Source organism: Suricata suricatta, chromosome 10, assembly GCF_006229205.1.
Source record: "Suricata suricatta isolate VVHF042 chromosome 10, meerkat_22Aug2017_6uvM2_HiC, whole genome shotgun sequence".
Classification (NCBI taxonomy): Eukaryota; Metazoa; Chordata; class Mammalia; order Carnivora; family Herpestidae; genus Suricata; species Suricata suricatta.
Window position 1 is genome coordinate 92289087 of NC_043709.1, and position 26166 is coordinate 92315252.

At 43.9% G+C, this 26166-nt stretch overlaps 1 protein-coding gene across 1 annotated transcript; it reads left to right on the plus strand.

The window, feature by feature from the left end:
• Positions 1–1164: 1164 nt before the first annotated feature.
• GRIN2B (glutamate ionotropic receptor NMDA type subunit 2B) lies at positions 1165–7845 on the plus strand. The gene is made up of 3 exons (XM_029955616.1): positions 1165–1374; positions 3692–5584; positions 7249–7845. The coding sequence occupies exons 1-2, from the start codon at positions 1201–1203 to the stop codon at positions 5558–5560; spliced, it is 2043 nt and encodes a 680-aa protein (XP_029811476.1). The 5' UTR covers positions 1165–1200; the 3' UTR covers positions 5561–5584; positions 7249–7845.
• The last annotated feature ends 18321 nt before the right edge of the window (positions 7846–26166 follow it).

Below are 26166 nucleotides of genomic sequence, written 5' to 3' on the forward strand. Positions count from 1 at the left end.
TTCCTTTTGTCTAAGATTTGTACCTTTCTAATTCCTAGTATCCAGTGAGGTGGATAAAGGTTATTTGTCTCTGGCATGAACTGAATCAATCAAAGATTCTCTAAGCAGAGGCAGATCTAAATTTGGTGGTCTCATTTGATTCAGGTCCATCCCCTTTACTCTTAATATTTCCCTCTGCAACAAGAGATCAGAAAGTGTGTGTGTATAGGGAATCAGTAAATCTCTCTGTTTCTTTCCCTCTGTCCCATTTTCCCCAGCCCAATCTGTTTTAAAAGGCAGGAAAGGGGCCGAGAGAAAGGGGGACAGAGGATCCAAAGCAGGCTCTGCACTGACAGCAGCAAGCCCAATACGGGGCTCAAACTCAGGAATCTTGAAATCATGACCTGAGCCGAGGTCAGATACTCAGTTGACTGAGCCACCCAGGTGCCCCTAATTGCACATATTTTAAGAGAAATTTTCTGAATGCCTCATTTGATTATGTTATTTATATCTACAAATGAAGGTTCGAGGTGCTTAGTCTGATACTCAGGCCCTTAGCAATCTTGCATGAACCTTTTTTTGTTCAATTCCCATTGCCCCCTTTTTCTCTGTTTGAGCTGTTCTGCATGTCTTTCCCAAACAAGGCTTATGTTCTCCCACCTCTCTTCCATTGATCATGTTTTTCTGCTGCCTGGAATACCTTTTCATGCAATATAAATTAAAATTCACCCATTTTTTTATGCCCACCTCCAAGTCCTACCTTCCTCGAGAAAACTCACTGTCACACCATCCACAAATTTACTCTCATGAATTGGAACTCTTGTGTTACCTACATATTGCCAGTCATATTGATTATTTATACACTAATGTGGACTGGATAGATAATGGAGAGCAGAGGTACGGTCCCATATCTTTGTGTCACTGCAGTACCTCCATGAAGTTGTCACTGAAGACTTATTGAATACACTGATGAATGAATACATGGTAGTATTAATAAAATTACTGTGAACTTTCTCTATTAATTTTTACTTCCATCTGTCTCCTTTTCTCTTTCTCTCTCATGTGTTTCTCTCTCATCCCTAATACCCTTCATGTCCCTTTTGTCTGCTCTTCTCTCCTCCCTCTTTGCCCATTTTCCTTTCTGCCCTGTCTCCAGGGGAGATGGAGGAGTTGGAAGCCCTCTGGCTCACTGGCATTTGCCACAATGAAAAGAATGAAGTCATGAGCAGCCAGCTGGACATTGACAACATGGCAGGCGTCTTCTACATGTTGGGGGCAGCCATGGCACTCAGCCTCATCACCTTCATCTGCGAACACCTCTTCTATTGGCAGTTCCGGCATTGCTTTATGGGTGTCTGTTCTGGCAAGCCTGGCATGGTCTTCTCCATCAGCAGAGTAAGTGGTTAGACTGAGGTATCAGGGGCTTAGTCTAGTGTGGTGCAAAGCACAGAGACCCGGGAAGACACAACCTCCAGCCCTGTGCAGCTAGAGCAAAAAACTACATCATGCACATTTCCCCAGGGAGGGTGGGGATGTAATTTCAGGTGGCTCAGAAAATGTGTGGGTACTATTTTTCCTTCAAGAAGCAGCTTTGTGTGTGGGGTTCAGGCATTCAGTTCTCAATAAGAACTGGCAGATCTATTAGAATGAAAATGTTGGCCTTCTACCAATTGCCTTCCATCACCATTAGTTAATTCTGTATAGGCTGTATTCATCATTTAATCTTTTTTTAAAAAACCACATTTCTATTCAAATAGTGAAATGTAGTGTATCTGTCTTATTCTGACATACAAAGATATATGATTGGTAGTTCCACTGCTCCACTCTGTTTGAACTATGTGTGAGTTACGCAGAGTTAAAGAGCTTAACAGAATCTTCAGAAATAAGTGCTGCCCCACAAGAAATTTGCATTCCAGAAACTTTCTTAATTGAAACAAGAGTATAACTCTTAATTCATTCTTTATTTAGGTCTCTTCTCCATTTCTAGTCCAGAATGAAGATTCAGAACCCAGTTTTAAATATGAACAGAGGATCACAGGGAAGAGGTTGGGGGGGCGGGTTGGGGAGGAAGGCAGGCGTCTTTTAATTGTCGTCAATAAAGTTTTGGGAATTCATTCTTGAGAAGTGACCTCAGTTGTCCTTTATAGAATAGAGTCTAGATTTCAGATATAACTAACTTTGGCTCTAATGGAGTTACGTAAGGAAATGGATTTCTCATTAAGTCGTACTCTCTTTTCATCATTTTCCTGTAGTGTTTTAGTGATAGGGAACAGTTTCATCTCTGGCTGTGAGCTGATTCAGGCCATTCAGGAATCTGTAACCTGGAGGTAGGAATGCATGGTTCCTGAATCACCTTATTGCACTGTGCAGCCTTCCTGAGATCCAGCATAGGGTGATGGCAGAAGGAGTGAGGGGGCCGGTTGCTTGTAATAGGAATCCTATTCATAACCTGGGAGCATAGTCAAGACCTCTGCAGCAGAAAGCAGGAAAGCTTGACGCTTCCTCTTGGCCATAATCAAGGAGGGTTAGAAAGAAGGAAAGTAAGCAGAGTGACCTTACTTTGAAGATCTTAGGTCTTGCTATTGCCCTCTGGGATGGTGAGGCTCACTGCATCCAAACCTTTATTCTCTCCCACTTAGCTGAGATTCTCTCTTCTAATCTCCTCTGTTCTCATCCCCACTGCCTTTCCCACATTAATCCCCTTTGTGTTAAAGACCCAATTCCAAACACCTCCTCTTCCCATACTTCCCTTGCCAGGAAGAAAGGTTCCAAATGTGTCCACCTTCCAAGGCAGGGGGCAAGACATTAGCAGGTTTCCCTGACTTGGGACTTGAACCCAACCCATACCCTGTGGTGTTCTTTGAGGCCTGGTACAAAGAGCTGTACACAGGGAATTCTCAATCAATACTAATTTGTTACAATATTAATTATGCATGATAAGATTAAGTGAGTGAGAAAGTGTAAGAAGGAAACCAGGAGCTAAAGAAAGAATAAGTGAGAGGATTCAACAAGGGAATTATTTATTCCTACTTAGTACTTGCTATCTGTCTCAATTCTGCCTTCCCACGGTATAGGACACAGCAGGAGAAAAATCCTTCCTTGACCTTAGGGATCCCTAACTCTCTCTGTGAATTTGGTTCATGCTTGTCTCAAGGAGAGCACCGCTCAGCTGTTATTTGGTGACCAAAACCCTAAAAGCCACTCAAGATTTGTCAGAGCTGGAACAGAGTGGCTGTTGGGAGCTCTGAGCTGCCCTGGGCTGTATTGCCAGTCAAGGGTGGCCAGCCTGGGTAGACCAGCTCCAGCTTCTGTGGAACATTCCTATCGATTTCCAGGAGGCTGACAATAATTTTTGCTATCATGACCTCATTTTTAAGATGTGAAAACGTAGGCATAGGAAGGAAAATCAATGCAAGTCAATGGTGGAGTCGAGGCATGGGATGCCATGTTGTATGATTCCAATCTATTTACTCAAGTCACTTGGAGTGGCCGTGTCCCCTCTCAGAGAGCCAGACCACTGAGCTTAGCTCATCTTATGAAAATGCAAGGTGACAAATCAGGCAAGTTTCTGGCCACAGCATTCTATTAAGACTGTTTCATATTTTAGTCTGACTTTTCTTAGGCAATTAGTAACGGTGGAAGGGGAGCATTCTCCTGGGTCATTTCTAGCCTCACTGGAGACCTAATCCGTGTCATCCTCTCCTTGCTCCAGGGTATCTACAGCTGCATCCATGGAGTGGCTATCGAGGAGCGCCAGTCCGTGATGAACTCCCCCACTGCGACCATGAACAACACACACTCCAACATCCTGCGCCTGCTCCGCACGGCCAAGAACATGGCCAACCTGTCCGGTGTGAACGGCTCCCCGCAGAGCGCCCTGGACTTCATCCGACGCGAGTCCTCTGTCTATGACATCTCGGAGCACCGCCGAAGCTTCACCCACTCAGACTGCAAATCCTACAACAACCCGCCATGCGAGGAGAACCTCTTCAGTGACTACATCAGTGAGGTGGAGAGAACTTTTGGTAACCTGCAGTTAAAGGACAGCAATGTGTACCAAGATCACTACCACCACCACCACCGGCCCCACAGCATCGGCAGTGCCAGCTCCATCGATGGGCTCTACGACTGTGACAACCCACCTTTCACCACCCAGCCGAGGTCCATCAGCAAGAAGCCCCTGGACATTGGCCTCCCCTCCTCCAAACACAGCCAGCTCAGTGACCTGTATGGCAAATTCTCCTTCAAGAGCGACCGCTACAGTGGCCACGATGACTTGATCCGATCCGACGTGTCCGACATATCCACCCACACGGTCACCTACGGAAACATCGAGGGCAACGCCGCTAAGCGGCGTAAGCAGCAGTATAAAGACAGCCTGAAGAAGCGGCCGGCCTCGGCCAAGTCCCGCCGGGAGTTTGACGAGATCGAGCTGGCCTACCGCCGCCGGCCACCCCGCTCCCCCGACCACAAGCGCTACTTCAGGGACAAGGAAGGGCTGCGGGACTTCTACCTGGACCAGTTCCGCACCAAGGAGAACTCCCAGCACTGGGAGCACGTGGACCTGACGGATATCTACAAGGAGCAGAGCGATGACTTTAAGCGCGACTCGGTCAGCGGAGGAGGGCCCTGTACCAACAGGTCTCACCTCAAACACGGAGCGGGCGACAAACACAGCGTGGTCGGCGGAGTCCCAGCACCCTGGGAGAAGAACCTGACCAATGTGGACTGGGAGGACCGCTCTGGCGGTGGCGGCAACTTCTGCCGCAGCTGCCCGTCTAAGCTACACAACTACTCGGCGGCAGCGGCCGGCCAGAACTCGGCCAGGCAGGCGTGCATCCGCTGCGAGGCCTGCAAGAAGGCCGGTAACCTGTATGACATCAGCGAGGACAACTCCCTGCAGGAGCTGGACCAGCCGGCTGCCCCCGTGGCTGTGACGTCAAATGCCTCCACCACCAAGTACCCCCAGAGCCCGACTAACTCCAAGGCGCAGAAGAAGACCCGGAACAAACTGCGCCGGCAGCACTCCTACGACACCTTCGTGGACCTGCAGAAGGAAGAAGCAGCCTTGGCCCCGCGCAGCGTGAGCCTGAAAGACAAGGGCCGCTTCATGGATGGGAGTCCCTATGCCCACATGTTTGAGATGCCAGCTGGCGAGAGCACCTTTGCCAACAACAAGTCCTCAGTGCCCACTGCCGGACACCACCACCACAACAATCCTGGCGGCGGCGGCGGCTACATGCTCAGCAAGTCGCTCTACCCTGACCGGGTCACGCAAAACCCTTTCATCCCCACTTTCGGGGACGACCAGTGCTTGCTCCATGGCAGCAAATCCTACTTCTTCAGGCAGCCCACGGTGGCGGGGGCGCCGAAAGCCAGGCCAGACTTCCGGGCCCTTGTCACCAACAAGCCGGTGGTCTCGGCCCTTCACGGGGCTGTGCCAGGCCGTTTCCAGAAAGACATCTGTATAGGGAACCAGTCCAACCCCTGTGTGCCTAACAACAAAAACCCCAGGGCTTTCAATGGCTCCAGCAATGGGCATGTTTATGAGAAACTTTCTAGTATTGAGTCTGATGTCTGAGTGAGGGAAGAAAGAGGTTTTAAGGTGGGTATGGGAGGGTGGGGCTGTGGGCGTGTGGTGAGCATGTCACGGAGGGTGACGGGGGTGAACTTGGTTCCCATTTGCTCCTTTCTTGTTGTTTTCATTTCTTTACGGAATCCTGGAGTTCTGATTCCTTCCAAGAGGGCAACCCTGGTGACCAGCCCCAGCTCTCCTCCCTTTCCAGTTCTCTCCTCCCTCTCCATCCGTCAGTCATTCCTGTTCCCAGGAGAGAAGCCAGTGGGCTCGCTCAGCACCGGAGGGCGGAATGGAGAAAGGTGGCTATGTGCAGCCTTCCTCGGAGCATGGAAGGACTGTGGCCACCCAACTTGGAGTGAAGCAGGGAGAAAAAATGGAGGCCATGTGAGTGCAGGATAGCTCTTCCCAAACTGATCTCTATGTTTAGGAGAGAAAGCAAAAGCACCCAAATAAGACCATTTACCATACTGCCCATGAGTGAAAAGAGGCTTTTGCTAAATTCTTGTCACTTAGGTGGCGTCTGTGTAGGGATCATGTGCCAAGCAGAGGGTGGGAGGCCATGTGTGTTTATATATAAGCCAAAAAAAGTTTCCATTCCCTGAGGCTCAGTGGTGGGGACCTGGACCCAAGGGTCATTGGTGGATGATGAAAAGCACATCATAACCGTGTTCCATGGTGCACTAGAGACAAGAGGAGATGGACTACATGTGCGTGTGCATCCGTGTGCGGCTGTACATACATGTAGTCTATATGGGCACATAGTCAGGCCTAGAAGTGTAGAGAAGGCAACCTTGACTCATCAGACTGTTCCTCTCAACATCTCTAAGCAGTGTGCTTGCTTTGGCTTATATACAAGCAGAGATGGTCATATGCTACCTGAATGCTGGCTCTCTCTACCCTATACCCTTCCTGAATGAGGAGAATGGAAGTTCTTGACAGGGGAGATGATGCAGTCTAGACAAAAAGGTGACAAACAATCCTACAAGAGCCAAGGTGCAAAAGTAACTCCTCTGTGGTTCAACCTGTTTTGAACAAGAACTTTCCAAGAAGGCTTAAGGGAAAGGGTGGTGGCCACAACTCTTGGGCCCACACTCAAGAGCAAAAGATTCTATAAAAGCTATATCGAGCTTTTTACATGCTGCAAGTTTTGGGAGGAGCTAAGGAAAGCTTTTGAAGAATAGGGGAGTTGTTTCTGGTAGGGTAAGTGAGAGAGGGGGATGTTTTCAATGCTTTGATCCCTTCTTACTTAACCTGGAGCTAGGAGAGCTTGCTCCACCAGAACTGATCACAGCTAATCTGGAACAAATATTTAGTCAGATGTCAGGAGCTGACTCCGTGAGTACAGCTCAAGAGACACAGCGGGAAGGGACGAGATTCAGAAGTGGAGAGGGTAGGAGCAGAGGCACTCCCCCACAGCCCCACCAAGCATGGCTCCCTGAGAATGTGGCATTGAGTCCAGTGTGAACACTCTCAGCAGAAGCCCTTCCACCTTCCTACAGAACCTTCTTTCCCTCCCAGGTGTACCATTCAAGAATAAAAACTCCAGGGATGAGGGTCCTGGCAGACACAATGCCCCCTTCACTTGGAAACTTGAGAAGGGAAATGAATATTTGTCACTGCTGGTCCTGAAACTTAGGGAGAGGGTGTCCTGTGGGTCGGTTCCACTGTCCCGCCTTCCTCTCCTTACGCAGGCTGGCAGCCAGAGAGCCCCGGGTCTGTTTGGAAGCTTGACGGCAGGATCTCCATGTTGCACACAGGACACATAAACCAGAAAGGTGCTCATCCTCCTCTGGAAGGAAGCTGCCATGCCTCTTCAAGTCACACCCTCCAGGGCTGCTCTTTGCCTTCCTGTTTGCCCTGACTCACTACCCTTCCTCCTTCCCTGCCCTTGACTGCTGTCCCCTGTCCTCCTCCTTGATTTTTTACCTCAGTATCTTTCATTTTGAAGCCAACTGAAGGCCTTGTAAAGCGATGTTTTCTTTCTAAAATGAACCTGGGGGCAAGGGGCTGAACCTCTCACAGATTTGGAGAGAGGAGTACGGAGTGCTTTACCTTAGATTCAAGGAAAGACTTTGAGAGAGAGGACAGAGGGCGTGAGGCATCTCCAGGAGGAAGAAGGAGAAGGGCCATATAAACATTGCTTCACCCTGACTCTCTCTGAGGTCAGGGGCTCCTCCCCTCACTCTTCCTCTTACCTCACCCCTTTCAAATAAAAACCAAACCAACTAACCTAGCGAACAGCAATCTAGAACAAAGGGGGCTCTGTCGGTCTCCACTGGTGACAGAAATCAAGATGGTGTTTATTTCATATGTAAATATTTTGTTTTCTAATTAATTTTGTATAGATTAAGTGTTCTCTTGTGAGTATTCAGGGTGTCGGGCTGGAGGGAGTGGGGTGGGGATGGGAATGAAGAGGGGAAAAGTGGTTTGTTACGGGTTTTCATTTTCCATTGGGGGAATTGTTTTGTATGGCTCTTGCTTCAGGGTGTCTGGGGAAAAGTGTATGTGAATGGAGGCCACTGTGGTGAAAGTGCCAGGGAAAAGTAATCTGTGTCCATGCCTCCCCACTCCCCCAATCTCCTTGGTCTGTGAGAAGTGTTTGTGCCCGTCAGCCTGGGCTTGGCAGTCCAGCTTGGCCCTAAGAAGAACAGTCCTGCTGCGCCTGTCTCCTAGGTAGACCTCAGATGACCAGCATTCCATGCAAAGTCAAGCTGGTGGCACCTGATTTTCCCTGTCAGCACCTCGGGTAGGAAAGATTCCCTAAAGGGCTTAATTCAGAATTGAGGTCAGGTTGACCCCTAGTCTTGATGTGGCTGAGAGGTTTCACGAAGCTTGGTCCTAAGAAATCTCCCAGAAGCCCCCTTGTGATGTTTAAAAACCATCTCAAACCAGCTCTTTTCCTCCTAGTCACCTGAGTACTGGCTGCCTCCCTATGCCCTCCCTCACTCCTTAGGTAACAGCACTGCAGAACACACCCAGAAAATTCCCATGAAGTCTGCTTTTTAAAGCACGTGATGTCTGGTTACAGGGAGGTAGCACTGGATACCTGTCTTACAAATACGCATGCTTTTCTAGAAAAGAAGACTAGAGCTGCTCAAAGTTCAGTGGCCAGAGGATTCTCTTAGCAAGGCTGCAAAAGTTGGTCTTAGACGTAGAAGGGTGGGTATGTGAGGGACGGTGCCAATAGTGACATTATTTTGCCCTGTCCTCGTTTCTGCCCTCAGGAAGGTGCTATTTGCCTTGAGCCAGGGATTCATAACCTGATCTTGAACTAACCAGACAAACAGTTTCTTTTCTATTGTTTTGTGAAGGGTGGCAGCCTCCCTCTATCTACCACGGGATGAAATTGTCCACAACCATTTATGCAGGATGTTACATCATATTTTGTCCTATCCTCCCATTGCTGAAAGCTGTCAGCTGGATCATTCCATTTTTCTAAACCCTTTCGTTGGGCCCCTTGGTCACTTCTCTTCAGCTGGATGTTTGAATTGGGACCAAATAAAGTATTCGTGGCCTGCTCAAAGAAGCGTAAAGAAAGGAAGGCCAAGCATTGTCAAGTTCTAGATATTCCTTGATTCCAAAACAACAAGCCAGTAAAATGCATGAGGATGAATTCAGCAGCAAGTGCCATCTATTCCACAGGTGGGCCCAGACCAAGACCCAATCTACCCCAAACTGAGCTTCCACAGACACCCTCGAGAGCACCAATTGTTCCAATTTCTTCAGAATCCATGCTTTCTATCTTTGGTGTCCTCTGTCATTCCCTTCCACTGGGAAGTGGGTTGGTGACTCTGATCCTGTATCTTCTCAGTGGCTATGCTTAAGTCTCAGCATTTCCACCAACCTCAAATAATGTGCCCCTTGAATTTGCCCGAGTCAAGAATGTGCACACCCTTCAGAGTGATGCATGTGCAGTGGATCTCATAATTTCAAAGTATGTCACTTTGTATCCTCAGTCAGAACGTGGGAAACATTCTTGATATGGATTCCCCCATCCTGGCCACAGCCATGTTGTGATTGAGGGGGGGGGGGGCGGGAAAAATCCCAATGATTCCATTAAGTGTTGATGGTGTCAGTAGTGCCAAAACGCATGTGTAATGTGATAAAATAGGAGTCTTCTATACAATTAAGTGACTATCACCCACCCAGTCTTCCGTGGCCATCAGGAATTGCCCAAGGTGGAAATTCTCTGTATGGGAGGTGAAGAAACTATTACCAAAACTGCAGCGTGCTGGTCACCTGCACATCTCACTTAAGAACTAGGGTTTCTTTGTTTCTGTTTTTTTTTGTTTGTTTGTTTGTTTGTTTGATTTTTAGTTAGTTTCAGATTTAGGGACAGAATAACCAGATTGTTTAGGTGATAGCCTTTGGAAAAAGCTATTCCAGAACTCACTGTATTCTTTTAATCCCCATCTCTTTAGGAAAGCCCTGTCGTTGCTTGACACCATGTGTGTGTGTGTCTGCTGTGTTAGTAGTGATTCCCTGTGCGGCCATAGTGCTATTGATGAATACATTGGGCATTTCCAGCCATTGTGGCCATAACTTCTGTGCTTTCTGAGCCCAAAGCCATATAAGAAATGTGTGCTCAGTAGACTGCCAGACACTTTGGTAGAGCATTTGCTTTCTTCATCTGAGTGTCAGAGACTCTTCTGTCTGTCTAAGGAACTGGTTGTGGATGATGAGCAGCTAAAGGTGGACAGTTACAATGGAATGGGTCTTGCCTTACAAATGGTTTATGATCCATGGTGTGACTTCAGAGGTCCTGAGAGGACCTTCCCTTCTCATTGCCCACCCCAATTCAACTACTGGCTTCCTACACAGATTTACTCCTCTGAGTACTGAGCTGCTCATCTGTCATTTATGTGAAAATAATCCCAGGAAGGGTGACATATTAAGCCATATTAGGGATTTATACATTTAAACACCTAGTTTACATTAGGAGTCTCATTTCTTTTCCTGGGAATAATAATACAGGAGAAGATAGTAAGTTACAAGAGAAGGGGGAGAGAGCAAAGAACACAGAGAGTAACAGAGAAGGGAGTAAAAATACAGGTTCCAGAATATAAAGACATCAAAACCATCTCATCCTCCTCCTGTTTTTACGAAAGGCTCATGGGATGCAAGAATAGGACTCCTAGCTAGGAATTATTTTTCATAAGTGGTCATATGAGTGTGTAGTTGGTGAACTTCTAAGTTCATTATCTTGTTGGGCAGATGAAGAACTATGACTCTTTGTACAGAAAATGGAAGGCTGGTGCTTCTCCTCCCTTATAGGTGACTGAGTAGGCAGCTGGAAGGATCAATGGAATCAAATGTTAAGATAATAAAAGTACTGTACATATCTGTTCTCTGTCCCACTTCGATAAATCTTCCAATTTTGCACTTGTCCTATGTTCTGTATGTCCCCACCACTGTAGGGGGTGCCCCGTGATATCTACATGCACATGAACTGTTAAGAAGCCACCATACTACCAAGTGCTACTTAACCAGTGGGCAACTCTTTCTTAGACCTGTCAGATATTTGGGACATCATGAAGATGTAGATTCATCAGTCTGAAAATTTCTAATGCCAGTCTAGATCTAGAATACCATTCTAGTTTGGGGCTCCAGTATATTATATAACCTTACAGGATATCTGAATGCATCCCACCTCTATCCCATGCCAACCACATTGACCCAACCACACCAGATCCCTGTGGATTCTATCCCTTAAAGTATCTACACCTATCTATTCTCATGACGAAGAACTCTCCCCCACTTAAAAAAAACACACACACCTTAAATGGAAGCCAATGCTATTTTCATGCCTTGGAGATACTAGTGAAGTTGAAGGCTCTAATTTGCAATATTGAAGCAAGGAAAAAGAATTTTGTCAAAAGAGTGATGGGTTAGGACAGCAGTACTGAGAATAAGTGGGAGAAGTTAGAAATCTTTCCTGTTTCTCTGCCAGGATGTCCATTTGCATCCATCTCACAGCTCATCACAGTGAGTTTCTGGTGCTGCTTCGTGCTTTAAAACATAATTGCTGGTATGATTACAAGGATGAGGACTCCTGATGAGAACTGAAGGTGGCAAGCAGAGTGGATGAGTAGAATTCCCCCTAGCCTTGGGACTCTGGTGTGTATAATCTGTGTTTTGGCAATGGAAACAAGTGGAACTCAGTGCAGGGATTAAGGGTAAAAGCACAACACTAAGCCCAATTTAAAACTGTTACTTTCAAGATTTGGTTCGGTTTCCACACCTCAAACCTGAACTTTATTTTTAATTTTTTAGTGGCGTTATGACGTAGAGGGTGACGCAGATTCCAGTACTATGCAGGAGACCAAAATAAAAGCTCTTGTTGAATATGTTAGTTTCAACTAAACCAGTATCAATGGGACAGCACATACTATGCCCTTGGGCTGGTACTGTGATGAATATAAAAGAGTTTCAAATGAATATATTACACTCACATACACTATAGGAATGCAAAAGCATCAAATATTTAAATATATGTATTATGTTTGTATAAATAGATAGCATAAATCAGTATATTTATACATGCAAGTTTTCATTTTGTCTGGTTTCAGGGTGTGAGTCAAAGATATTATCCATCATGTTATTTTTTTAAAACACTGCAGAGATTCAGCTTTACCCTCACAGCCAGGCCCAGACCTGTTTGTTTGTTTGTTTGTTTTTGAATCATTCCACCTCCCAGTCCGAAGCTCTGAATTCTCTCTCTGACCACAACCTTGCAGTGTCTGTAACTTTTCTAGCTCCCTGCACACTCCCTGTGCTGTTCTGCTCCATCAGCCATTCCAGCTGCGGTCCTTCGCCTCTGGTATCATGCCATGTCCACCCACAGCAGCAATGCTCCCGGCACCACTGCCTTCTGCCTCTCGCCTTCTTGCCACACCTGGTTGCTTCTCCAACTCCGCATCCTGCCCTCACGTCATCCATTCCACCTGCAAGAAAGGAGGGTCTTGCACCTATGCCAAGGGCACAGATCCCATCCATTTGGTTTCCCCTGAACCCTACCCAGCTTGGACATCTTTTTTATATTTCTGGTGTTGACTCCTGCCACATTTCCCGAGTGGTTGTTAAACTTGATTTCCATTTTCCTTTCATCCTAACTCCTCCCTTCCAACAGACAGTCTTTCCTACTGTATTGCCAAGAAAAGATACTGCTTTTTTGAGTTCTCACATGACCAGTACTCTCCATTTCTAAAACCCTGCTGTCCTTCATTTATCTTTTCCATCCTCCCTCCCAACCCAGTGCTCCTCTCCCCACTTCTCTGATGCCTACCCTCTGACCCGTGCTGAGGTCCACTCCATCCAGAAGTACCTCCCTCATGGGTCTTTCATCTCTGCCACATATGTGCCTACCACCATCTCTAACAATGCATCTCCCTGTCCTACGACCATCTCTAAAAACAAATCCTACAACAGTCTCTGAAAGCAAATCTCTCCATCTAATTAAACTCTTGAATTCCTGTCCTCTATTTCATCTTTTCACTTTCCAAACATCCCAAAAATGTTGCCTGTCTTTCTTCACTTCCTCACCTAATAATGCTTATGGTTTAATCTTTAAAAGTGGGCTATACTCTGCCACTCTACCAAACCTACTCTGGCAACATGCCAGGGAACTTCTTGTTACAGAATCCAATAACCCTACCTCCCTGCCCCCTGCCTCTTCTTTTGCTACATAAATGCTAACCTAAATTTACCATTGGGAAGCAGCCTGTTCTGGCTTTAATCCTAGCCCTCAGGTCCTCTCTCCATGCTGTCTTGCTGGTTCCTGCTCTTCCTCCTATGCCCTCAGCATTGACTTGTCATGGTATTCTGAGCTTGACCTTCTTGCCTTCTTTATCTCCATGTTTCTGTAGCAATATTTCTGTCTTCCACCATTTTGACGACTCTCTGGGGATCAATTCCAAATCTCCTCCCTTAGACTTTCCTTTTCACTTCATCCTAATGTAGATATTTCCATTCACCTCCTGGACAATTTCATTTTGAGTCAAATATCCAAGGAGATCCCTGCAAACCAACAGAATCACCAAATTCCCCCTTTTGGTTAATGGTACCACTGTTCCTTCTGTCACCAAACAAAAGGTTTCCAGGCACTTTGGCTCTTTAGTTTCCCTCATCTTCTACATCTGATCATCTGCAAAGCTGTAAATTCTTACCCCAAAAATTTCCCAGCGTCCCCATTTCATTCAGGTCCTTCCCTCTAGTCTGGATGGTTTCAATATATTTTAGCAGTTTCCAAGTCTTTATACTTGAATCTACTCTTCTCAGTATTAACTTCCTATTAAACCATCTCCAACTGAAAAACAAAAAATTTCAATGGGCTATACTTGCCAGAGACCAGCAGCAAGAATAACTTTTGTGATTTGCCTGTGTGTGTGCCCATCCAGCAGATAAGCTGAATAACACACTTGTGTCTTACCTTCCTGATACTTTTCCCCCACATGTTTTTCCTTAAACTGATTCCTTTGTTCAAAATTCTCTCCTCCCTCTCTCCCATCTCGCCCCCTTCTTGTGTAATATCCATATCCCTCTATATAGATCTTCAAAGAACAGAACAAATGGACCACCATGTCCACCTTCTTTCATCCTTCATCCAGAAAAACTTACAAATAATGCCTTTTGTGAATGTCCATAGCACTCTAATTGTATTTTTCTAGTGAGATCTGTCACAGACCATCTTATTTTATGGTTATTTAATTGTACAGCTCATCTCACCTGCTAAATTATAAACTCCCTGTGGTGGTCAGGGGCCATGCATTTATTCATCTTTTTATCTGCTGTAGCACCTACCAGTGCATCTTCTATATGGAAGGTACTTGTAAATATCTGATATTATAAATTATAATTAAAAAGAAGTCACTTTATTTTGCCCACAGGATACTTGAATCTGCAGTAAAACCTAAAGACCAGTCCCTCCACGTTTCTGTATTTCTGCACCCCACCTACAATTACAGCATTATGCTGAATGTATACATGTTCATGTTAATTATTATTTCAAATGGGATACTTTCAGATACTTTGAATGGAGCTAGTCTCCAGACACTTCACTCCTGGGCTGAGTCACTAACAACCTGACCTAGGTTGGCATTGATCTGGCTTTGATGCAATCTGTAGCCTTTTTGTTTGTTTGTTTGTTTGTTTGTTTGTTTAGCTTGCAGTACCATAAGGACCTTGTCGCAATTCAGGCTCAGCAATCACATGGTCTTATGGACCCCAAGTGGTGGTCCAATGGGACTGATGTATTATGCTACATTCTCGGTACTTCCCACACCTGTACCTGTGCTAGGCTAGACCTGGGGGGAGGGGCGGGTACTGTTTGTGCTGCTCAAGACTTGTCTTAGTGATCTCTCTTTCCTGAACTCTCTGGAATCTCACTGTTTCTGAGGCTTTGTCTGTAGGGCTGCTTCCCTCAAAGAGAATTCAAGAGTTGAAATAATTGAGCACTTTAGTTCTGATCTGTATATTGCAAATGAAGGTAGCTGACTTTGAATTCTAGTCTCTAATGCACTCCTTTCTCTCTAAATGTGAAGGGATTCATTGCATTAGAGGAGGACCACATCATCTCTAACCGTATGGCTCTCCTGTCTCTTAATTCCAGGAGCCCTGCCCACCTCCCCCTACTTCCGTGGTATTCCACTAAGCAGTCCGTCCTATTTCTTCTAGTCAGTGCCAGCCTGTGTTTGTTCCCCTAAAGAAACTCTTGGAGCTAATACTGTCCTTTCTTTCACTTATAATGTTTTCTTCCCCTGGCCAGCTTCATCTGTAAATCTCATTATGTCATTGATCATGAATTATTCTCCTTTGGGAAGCATCTTCTGACACTGTGTGCTAATTTAAAGTATATTATAGAGAAGTGAACTCAAATAAGTTACAGGCTGTGACAAGTCTCTTCTTCAAAAAAGTGAAGAAAATCCATTCTTCATTGAGACAGGAGGGAGGTAGAGGACTTGTGATTGGCAAGATGGTGCAAAGTATGGCAACTTGGGAGACACCCTTATGAAAATTAAAATTTAAGTCTAGAGCGAGAATTTTTCTTCTTGCACATCCTATTAGGTCTAGATAGTCCTGATCCTGGGAATGGGGTAGTTAACATTTTAGAGCAAAACTAGCTCTGTGTGTGTCTGTATGTGTATTTCATTTATCATCTAAAAACGTGACCCACGCACACATATACACACCAGTGAACCAAATTGTCTAATAGGTAGAAGAGTAGAAAGATGCCACCCTCCCAAAGGACATTCATAAACTGTTGTTGGACCAATGGAATGAAGACAAATGAAAACAAATCATAATATATCCAGGAGGCAATTTTACCCAAGAGGTATTCATGTCAATTTTTTTCCTATAAATACCTAAAACATTAAGGGAGGATAGGAGAAAGGAAAGGATGGGAAGTCGACAATGGAGTTTCCCTTGATGTCACAAAGCCAGGAGTCTGCACCTGAGTCTCATGGATCCTCCTTGGTGACTGGTTTCGATGCTAGCTTCAGAAAAGGCCAAGACCCAAAGCTGATCACCTCCCAGATGGCTGTTCCGTTAGTCCCTGGGAGTGAAAGCTCACTCAAACTTGGAGCTTATTTCCAGGGTGTAATTGGACTGAGGACAGAATTAAGCCTACAGTTCTCCATTTTCACTTATGACCTGAGATGCAGCAGAAAAGGAAATAAGTTTTTAACAAAAATTTTTAAAAACCCTTCCGAGGACCATCTTCAAGCTCCTGTGTGGACCGGAAGTTGTTTGCTCCGATGTCAGAGATATCAGGAAAGGAGCAGCTGTCCAGGGCACTGCCGGGAGAGCAAGAACCACACCACACCTGCCTTCAGCTGTAGCTGTGCCCACCTGTGGTGAGTGAGGAACCTGGATCTACCCACATGCATGGGGTCCTGAATGTCCACAGGGAGTCAGGCCACGTGTCAGCCCTGAGCTAGTGCTTAGGCTGTGTCCCTCTGACCACGGCACCAAGAGAGCCCCTCATCATCATCTGAGCAGAGGGAGTGACCCCGTCACACCAATCTTCCCCCAGAATCTAAGCCACCGGGCTGTGATTCCGACTGTCCTCCTTACATTAAGAGACTCTCAGTCTCTGAGATCTGACAGGAGTTGAGTTTCAGGGAACGTGGCCACAGGAATGTGAAATGTGTTGAGCTGCCTTTTCTTTTAGATAAGGATATTATCTTTTTCCAAAGGGGACATTAAAAAAAATAAATACAGCATGCCTACCTGAATCCTCAGTTGTATTCAGAATAGTCTGTGTAGTTAACTCCCAATGTCACTGTCACATTGTAATTTATCATTTTCTTTCGAATTCAAGGGCTATTTTAATATTCCCTTTGGCTACAACGGGAACCATCTGCAAACCACAGTCTGGGCCATAATGCTGCCTCTGTCTGAGTTGTGCTCTTAGTAACTTCTGCATTGCTTTTACATAGTGACCTGGATAGCATAACTGGACCTAATTTGATCTCTTTGCCATGAGCTCCCTTATGTGTGTGCACCTCCCCAGTACACACACACTGCATGTGCGCATGCACACACACACTTCTGACAGATCCCAAATTGCCAATTTCAATCACGTTATGGAGGAACGGGGGTACATTCTTGGTAGATAAAAGTGCTCATTTATAACTGGATGGATATATTCCACTCTATCAAGCTCATGTCTGCTCTTTTGTCCTACCTACCCTGTGGATCCACTGACAGCTCAGGGTCATGTGAGAGGAGCATTCTATTTGTGATGGAATAATCTAGTTGTCCTCCTGTTTGTCCCTGTGGAATTCGTGTGGAACTCTGATGTCCCATTGAGAGATCAGTGCTAGGAAGATGGAGAAGCAGAAGCCAGTCTCCCCAAGGACAGATAGTTCCTGTTGCCTAGATACATACTTATCCATCCCACATCTCTTCTTGACAACACTATGAGCAGGACTAGAGGGGTCTGTCCTCACTGGGGACAGAAATAGCAATACATGCCTTGGGAGAATCCCAAATTTCTCTTCTTCCAGGATCAGGGACGGGGAAAATATCAAGACTTCATGTCAGTAGGAAGAAAGGAGACTAGAGAAGCATCCAGATAGAATTCTTTCTAAGAAAAAATAAAATAGTGAAAATACTCTTTCTTTGATGCAAATGTTATTAGAAGACAACCAGGGCACTTACAGCTTTGTTTCCCTCGTCCACTTACCATCTCTGACACTCTCTTACTGCTCTTTCTTAGTCTCGGTATCTGGACGTGTTCTGTGTCTTGAATCACTCACACACACACACACACACACACACACACACACACACACACACATACTGAGAGGGCACAGAACTTGAACATGTGCATAGTATTTAATGTTTCCAAGCCAGAGTCCAACAAGCCTAGTTCCATCAGCACCACTATATTTTAATGACTGAGAACAGGGCCTGCTTTGTGCATTCTGGGTACCTTGGATCCCAGAACAAAAAACAATTTTGTTACTACCTTGCTCCACGGATCAGGGCAATTACCTCGGTTATTTCTTGGTAGCAGGCACAAAAAAATGGAGCAGCAGAAATTTGAAGAGTCTTTGCTTGAGCCTTCTTAATTCTTATTTATGTAAAAGGACTCTGAGCCATGGCAGTTTCTAGCCTGCTACCCGCTCCTTGGGGGATAGAGTTTCTAAGGTCACCAGCAACCCGCTTAGGTGACCACCACATTTAGCCTAGGGTACATTTTGAGTAATTCAAAGTCCTTGGTTTGTGAATATGGGATAATTTACCATAACCCCTTTTCCACATAGCCTCCTTCAGTATGGAAATAGGATCACATTTTAATTTTACAGATGAAAATTGTGAAGCATGATGACATTTTATGATTAGCCCAAACTAAGGCTATGTAGGAAATCCTTTGGCAGAACCAAAGGTTGTTGGAAACTCCAACCCTCGTCCTAGCTCACTAACTAATGCCACCTGAATCGTCCCCCCCCCCCCCCCCCCCCCGCCTTGTTAAGCATCTAGCAGTGAAGAACAATCATGAAAGCCAGGCAGCTGATTTATCCACATCTTTCGATGGAACTTTGTCTTCTTTGTAGACCCATACACATACGCCCAGAGTCCAGAGTCCACATGAATCTACAGAGACAAATCAAAGAGGTAAGAATAAGGCAAGAACTTTGAAAATGAGAGAGATATAGAGAAGTTTCTGTAATGAACAAGTTGAAGGCCAAAGGAGACAAATATTTTTGAATTTTGTCGAGTAAGGCAATGTGAATAATTTTATTATTATTAAAAATGTTTTATGTGACATGTAACGCACACAAATAAAAAGCTTAAGGAAAACTGAGGCAGAGGATTTCTTGCAAAATGTTAAAATGGGGAAAAAGGTTTTCAGAATGTGTGTGTGAGGAAATCAAAATACTCTAAAGATATCATCAGTTTTGGTCAGCTCACAGAAGGGATCCTCAGGGGAGAGCCCCCCAAGAGCCTTCTTCTGAGTGTCCCTGTAATTTAGTCAAACACAGCAAGCCTAATTCCAATATTAAGGCATGAACTTGCTCTGGAAACAGAAGCAGAAGTTCACATATACAATGAATTCAGAAGGAAGGCTTTATATCCTCTAGACTCATAATCATCAGTGCTTGCCTAAAGCATGAAGAAGGGAGGTGTGGGCATTGCAAAGACTAATAAAGGTTTCCTTAGAATTCTTATGAAACCTTAATTTTGTCCCAAGATTATAATAGTGAATTCTTTAAGCATCCAGGACCCAGGGAATCCTGCAACTACCTTCTCCCAAAGTTTCACTGATGTTCACTGATGAGTGATATCGAGCTTAGAAAGTAATTAACTAGTCTTTCCAAAGAGGATAGCATCTTTAGTTTAATCTTGCCCCAAAACTGGTTTTAGTTCATGTAAAGAGAACATTCTGCTTATGCCAAGAACAGTAAAAGAGAACTCTACATGTCTTAGCTTGATGTGGTTTTTTTTTTAATTTCCTCAGATTGTCCTGTCCCTAGAGAGAAGACAGGAGAAGTTTCTCCTAGAGAAGTAGTAAGATGGAAAGGTCCTTAAATGGATGAATGGGGAATCCTCTATGTCATCAATTACACAGTATAGACAATCCCAGAGGACGCTTCAGAAACCTGGTTTCAGGAAGAATATGGGCATAGAGAGGAGGTACGTTTTAGTTTCATTGTAGGGTGATGATGTACAGGAAAAAGGTTACAAGAATCTTCCTTAAGGCCAAAGTTTAGAATTAAGCCAATTACAAATACCTTTCTCTACTTTTTGATTCCCAGTATGCCACATGAGATCATGATGGTATCATAGTAAACTAAGAGAGGGGGCAGGGTTATTCTATCTTGACTCCACAGTGACTTCATCCTTCACATGAGTGCCATTACAGATACATGGGACATGGTGCTCATCAATGATATGTAACATGTCAACTGCAGATGAGCATGTAGAGCATCATAGCCCCCTGAGATGACCATTCCCTGTTACACTGCAGCTATGTACTTTGGTGGGGGGGGGGGAAGATAAAAGATTCATGGAGCCATAAAAACATAAAGTAACAGAATTATTCAATGGAGCTATTGTGCTTACTATCAAGATTATAATAGAAATGAAAAAAGAAAACCTCAAGCATAGCTTAAAAGGATAGCTTGATAAAGAAAATCCATATCTGCATAAGACGAAGCTACTGACAGTATACATAAAATGAGGATACTTTGCCATGTGCAGTAGATTTTAGTGGTCCTGGGTACTAGATGTTTTATGGAAAGGCAGACAAAAGTAAAGTCCATTTCAGACGCCAGGAATTCCTACTGAGTAGCAACCTCCACGTGAAACTTTCTTAAACTCTTTCTCACTGAGATGGGAGCAGGATGTAATTCTTGTGATATTGTGGCTTTGATTTCTCTCCAAGCCAGGACTGTCCATTTGGTCATTGGCACCTGGGCATCTCACACCTCTCTTTGGCCTCTTGCTTTCTGTTGCTTACATGAAAGAATAATCTGCATAACCCTGTTTGGGTAAGGCCTGGTAGACAGAAAGATCAATGAGACCAAGAACAAAGCTCCTATCTTCTGGGGAAGTTATTTTTTTTTTTTCTGATATCCTTCATTTCTTTTTCACTTTCTTTGTCACATCATGGGGGAAATCTACTTGGTCATCATCAATCACACATCCTACTGGCAAAGTCTGCTATTGAAGTTCATAAAGAACAAATAGAATTCAATGTATTTCACTGAATTCTCACCATTTTGGGGGTTTTCTTCTCTCCCCTATAGCCGCTTCTTCTTCCTTTCCTGGCAGCCATGATTCCAAAACAAGTTTTAGTGCTTGTTTAGTGCTGACCAAAGAGAATAATAGCTATAATATGAAATAGACCAAAATACCTATGTCTTTAGCAATTGCAGAGTAAGTTTTCGCATTGAACCTTCCAGGTTCTTTACATGGAAACTCTTCCTCACCTCTCAGTCTTCCTGGCAGCTCCCCTGGTTCCTTGTCATGATTTTTGTTTCCCTCCTCTCCTCCTTTTGATGAAGGAGGGATGTGTTTCTTAAGCTGCATTATTATCCAGTCTTTTAGATTGTTAAAGAAACTCTTGGTAATTTCTCACGGTTTTCTCATTATTTTAACTTGAGAAGATAGAGAAGGTAAAAAGGAGAATGATAAGCAAACAAGACAGGCCATGTTTACCAGGTGCTTCAACTCAAGGGAAAGTGTGTGCCTTCCAGTGATAGCCTGCAGTTCTACCAGTGGAGAGGGTTGTGCTCTGGAATATTAAGCAATCTCTGTGAGAATGTGCACCAGGGCTTTGCTTAAGGTGCCTGTCGTGTATGTGGAGGCATTTTGTGGTTGTTCTGTCTTCTCTCTTTTTTATTGCTTCAAAGCACAACCCCTGTGTGATGTGGGATGTTCAGATGTCAGTCTTAATGTGCTGGTGATATGACAATACCCTAAGTTTCTAAGTCTCTCACCCAATGAGCTCCCGTACATTATATTTTTAAGCATTTATATTTTGTCTCCTTTGGAATGAAAGAGAGAAAGTGAAATAGGAAACAGACTCAGTAACAATTAGACTAAGAGATTTATTCTGAAAAATGCTCCTTGCTGAGCTGAGAAAATTTTAAAAGCAATGAAGGGAGAAGTCAGGGTAGAATGGTTTGGGGGTGAAGAGATGATGACACTGACATCCATCCAGGTGCTGTGGTCTATTCCATAAAAGATTTGTTTGCTGTTCCCTGTTTGCTCTGGCAGAAAGAGATGCTTTGCTGCTATTGATTGTTCAAAACATTGGCAACAGAATGACTTTAGAAGGAAGCACAGGCTTCCTTCCAGGAAGATGTTGATAAGCATTGCACCTTAACTCTTCAAAAATTCATCTACAGACCTTTAAGGCAGCGTCTCTCAAGTGATTTCCATTCTCCAGTCGAGAATATTTTGAGTAGAAGAGCCTTAGACCCATTATGATTACATTTACTTAAATTGGGAAGCCAAAGGGCACTGTGAAGAATAAAATATATCAGGGGAATAGAGTTAGCTGAACCTTTTTTTCAATTTTGGAATGATTTTGGATCACAAAGTTAGGTCACCTCTGAGAGAGAAAATCTTTTAAATAAAATTATTTCTTCTCTTCCCCTGTGAAAACACCAGGTTTCTAATCTGATTACTATTTACTTCAGGAAGAAAATTGGTAGATTAGATTACAAATAGGCATTTTATGGATTGATTTAATCCTGAATCTTACACATATTAACATGGACTTTACTGACTCAGACATGATATTTTAAGCTATAAAATATTATTAAAGGGCATATATCATATGTTCTAAGCAAACCAGAAAGGTTAAAATGTTAAGTAATCTTCCCAAATATTAGAATCTCTATAAATGCTATTGTACCCACAATGGATTTAGGACTTAGGCAACAGAAGGAGAGGGGAAGACAGCCATTGAAAAAGACTCAAGGTCATTTCATTTCTTAGTTATTTAAAAAAAAAGGAATAAACCCAAGGAGAGTTCTCAAGTCAGAATGTAAATTCTACTCTTGTGATTTAGGAATCTGGTTGAAGTTTTAAATAAATATTCAGATTTTTTTTTCCCCTCAAAGCCTTCTTTTTGGGAGATTTGACCTGTAGGGGCATATTTTACACAGATAATTTATTCACTCACCACTATTTATTGAATAAAAAGCACGTGCCAGGGATACAAAGGTGAACAACATGAAGTCCATGCCCTCATGAAGCTTATGTATTTATGAGAACATACACAATAAATAAATAAATTTCATGTCAGACACTTCAAAGTGCCACAGAGAAAAACAAGGCAGCTTAAGGGGGTAGGGGATGGGTGTGGGTTGCTTTTTGTAGGAGAGACAGAAAGTTTCTATAAAAAGGTAACATTTGAGCAATGACCCCAATGGGAGTGAGTCTTGGGACTTTCTCTATGAAGGGTTTGTCAGGCAAAGAGAAAACAATTGCAGAGACCATGAAGTCAAACCACATGCTCAACATTCTTGAGGAAGAGCCAGGATGACAATGAGAGAGGAAAATATGAGAGATGAGGTCAGAGAGGTGGCACTGACACACAAAGCTTGTTGACCAATGTTAAGGGCTTTTACCAAGAGCAAGATGAGAAGTCACTAGAGGATTCTGAGTAAAGAATGATATGACCCAACTTCCACTTTAAAAGAAGCCCTGTGCTAACAGTGTTGAGAGTATACCATGAGAGCATAAGCAAGAGCAGAAGCAGTAAGACCAGTTAAGAAGCTATTGCATTAATCCAGGTAAAAGATGTCAATGGCTTGGACCATGGAGTTAGCAGAGGTGGTAAAAAATGATTGGGTTCTGGAACTATTTTGAAGGTTTTGCTAATGTATTAGATATTAAGTAAGAGAAAGAAAAAAATCAAAAATGACCCTAGAATTTTTGGTCTCAATTATTGGATGTTTGGATTCACCATTAATAAAATGGAAATCCTATAGATAAAGCAGATTGGGAATGGGAGACTTAAAGTTTAAGGTTTAAGGTTTAAGATGTGCATCAGACACCTAAGTGGAAATGCTGATTAGGCTTTTGTATATATGAGTCTGGTGTAGAGCCTGAAGATATAAATTTGGAATGCATAGGCATTTAGATGCTATTAGAAGCCATGAGAGTGGATCCAGGGAGTGACTAAACAGAAAAAAAGAGTCCCTGGGCTGGAGCCCTCAGAGATGAAGAGCAAGCAGCACTGGGAAGACCAGCCAGGGGCAAATCAAGGAGCAGAATAAGATTATCTGGAAACATGGAGGTCATTCTACTGAAAAGAAAAAAGCTATATCACTGGAAAGGTGGGGACATAAGCATAAAAGTGGTGGGTTCATGAAAGAATTGGAGGAGAGGAAATAGAGACAATATGAACTAACAACTCTCTTAGGAGTAAAGAGAACACAGAAATAGCAGTAGGTGGTAAGGGATGTGAGGTCCAAGAAGGGTTTTTTTTTTTTTAGGATGGGAGAAATAACAGCCTGCATATGCTGACCAGAATGACCCAGGGGAGGCGATTTTGCTGGAATGATGTCTTTGATGAAGTGAGAGGGGATGAGATCCAGGGCACAAGTGGAGGCAGTGACTTTAGGAGCCTAGCCAGGTTGTTAAAGTAATAGGAGGGATATAGTGAATTTGGACACATGACCAAATTGGTTGGTAGATGTGATGGTGAGAGTACATCTTTTCTGATCGATGTGTTTTTAGTGAAATACAAAGGAAGTTCATCAGCTCAGACTGAATATCAGGAATAAGTATTAGAGGTTTTGGAAGAGAAAAAGACCTGGATTACTTATATAGCCATCTAGCAGAAGAGTAAAGCAACAAAGAAAATGTAGGAGACATGCTAGGTGGCACAGAGGACTTACTTGAGTTTCTTAAAGTCATGAGTTTCAAAGAAATTTAAGAAATTTTCTTCAGCTACGTCCAGCATAGAGTGGAGAGTTGGATTTCTGCGGAGTTGGGGTTTAACCATGTGAATGCAATGAAGATAGTAGAGACACAGTTAAGGGTAATTGTGAAGTCGATATTATGATTGGCCATGGATTATAAGCTAGGTGAAGAGAAGAGTGAGGATTTGGGGGGAATCAGGAATAATGAGATGTAGTCAGGGGAGGAGATTGAGATGCAGACTGGAGTCACCAATTATTGATTCATGTCCCAGAAAGACTAATCTGGATATTAGGAGCTGAGTAAGAGTGGATGCTTGAGGCTTCTGCTACAGAGAGGTTGCAATTATTTGTAGTGACATGGTCTGGGTCTGGTGTGGGGTTGTGGGCAGAGGTTAGGTGGAGGAAAACATTATTGAAGGAACAGAGGCCAAGGAACTGAGCAGCCAAGAGGTGGGAATAATGGTTTATGTGGCTATGGAAGGCAACACAAATCATGACAGGAATGGTATTGAATACAGCGGCTGGAATGAGGGTTGATCCAAGAATACTTAAACAATTGTTTCAAGCAGGAAAAGCAGCTGGCATAGTCTGATATGCCTCAAAGCGGGTTTTTCATTTATGTTTTCTTTTGATTTTTAAAGAAGGGGGGTGGTCCAGCCATGGCAATGAGGAGCAAGAAAAGTTCTAAGTGTCATGGGGAATGTGGGAGAAGAAACGCCTCCCCTTGAGAGGGCTGCAAGGTCCTGAAGGAAAGGCCAAGTTTCTGTGAGATCAAGGTGAAAGCAGCTGTCAGGGTTGTGACCAATGATGAGCCACTGATTCATGGAAGAATTCAGGGAGCTCATGGCTGGTCATCTGGGAATGAATATCTGAGTGATAAGACTTGGGCTTCTCATGGTGACTGTCCCAAGCCAGCCCTATAGGTATTTTGGATCAGTCTTGATGGTCCCTTGATCAGACTGAATTGGTAAGGTTCCAAGTGCTGGGGGTAGGATCTTGCCAGCAGCACGAGGAATTCTTATGCCTTTTCAATCCTGATGTTAGGATTTTGTCTTTTTAACTTACCCAAAAACTCTGTTGCCCTCTTTGGTAGGCCATAGCATATTTTTATAGATGTAAGCAAATGGGATCATGGATTGAGGCCACATTTTGACTATTTGTCCTGGAAAGAGCACATTTTCTCTGTAAATCTTGTCCTATTTTCAAGGCTCCCAACTAAGTTAGTTTTCTTAAGGGAATCATAATTCTTTGTTCACCTTTCTCCTCATTTATCTTTAAAAACATCAAAGTAAAAGGGTTGGAAAGCAACTCTCCTGTTCAGTTATGGTAAATTAAAGTGTTATCTGGCTTATCATTTTTATTTAGTATTTTCTTTTGTTAGAGAGGACCAAGGGGACAGTAGCATAGGAGATGGTCAAGTTCTTTGGGGGTGGGGGTGGGACTTTTCACAATTTGAAAAGGTACAGAAGCTGTTCAACCATCTCTAGTGCACTAGTTTTCCAAGCCTCCATGGACTCTGGGACAGGGCTGGGTCATAGTGATGGCTGCTACTGGTTCAGCTTCTCTGTCCATCAGGAAAAGGACTCCTTGGCTTAGTCATGTTCCTGCCTGGCATTTTTCCCCAAAAAAGATTAAATTGTGTTCATCCTGGCTTGTTGAATGCCATGTCTTGGCTCTTGTGTTGAAAAGATATTGCAACCAACTTGAAAACTTATAGAA

Excerpts from the sequence above, each read along its gene's own strand:
- GRIN2B (XM_029955616.1), top strand. The coding sequence starts at position 1,201 with ATGAGCAGCCAGCTGGACATTGACAACATGGCAGGCGTCTTCTACATG. Across the intron at positions 1,375-3,691 it reads TGGTCTTCTCCATCAGCAGA|GGTATCTACAGCTGCATCCA; the intron begins GTAAGTGGTTAG and ends TCCTTGCTCCAG.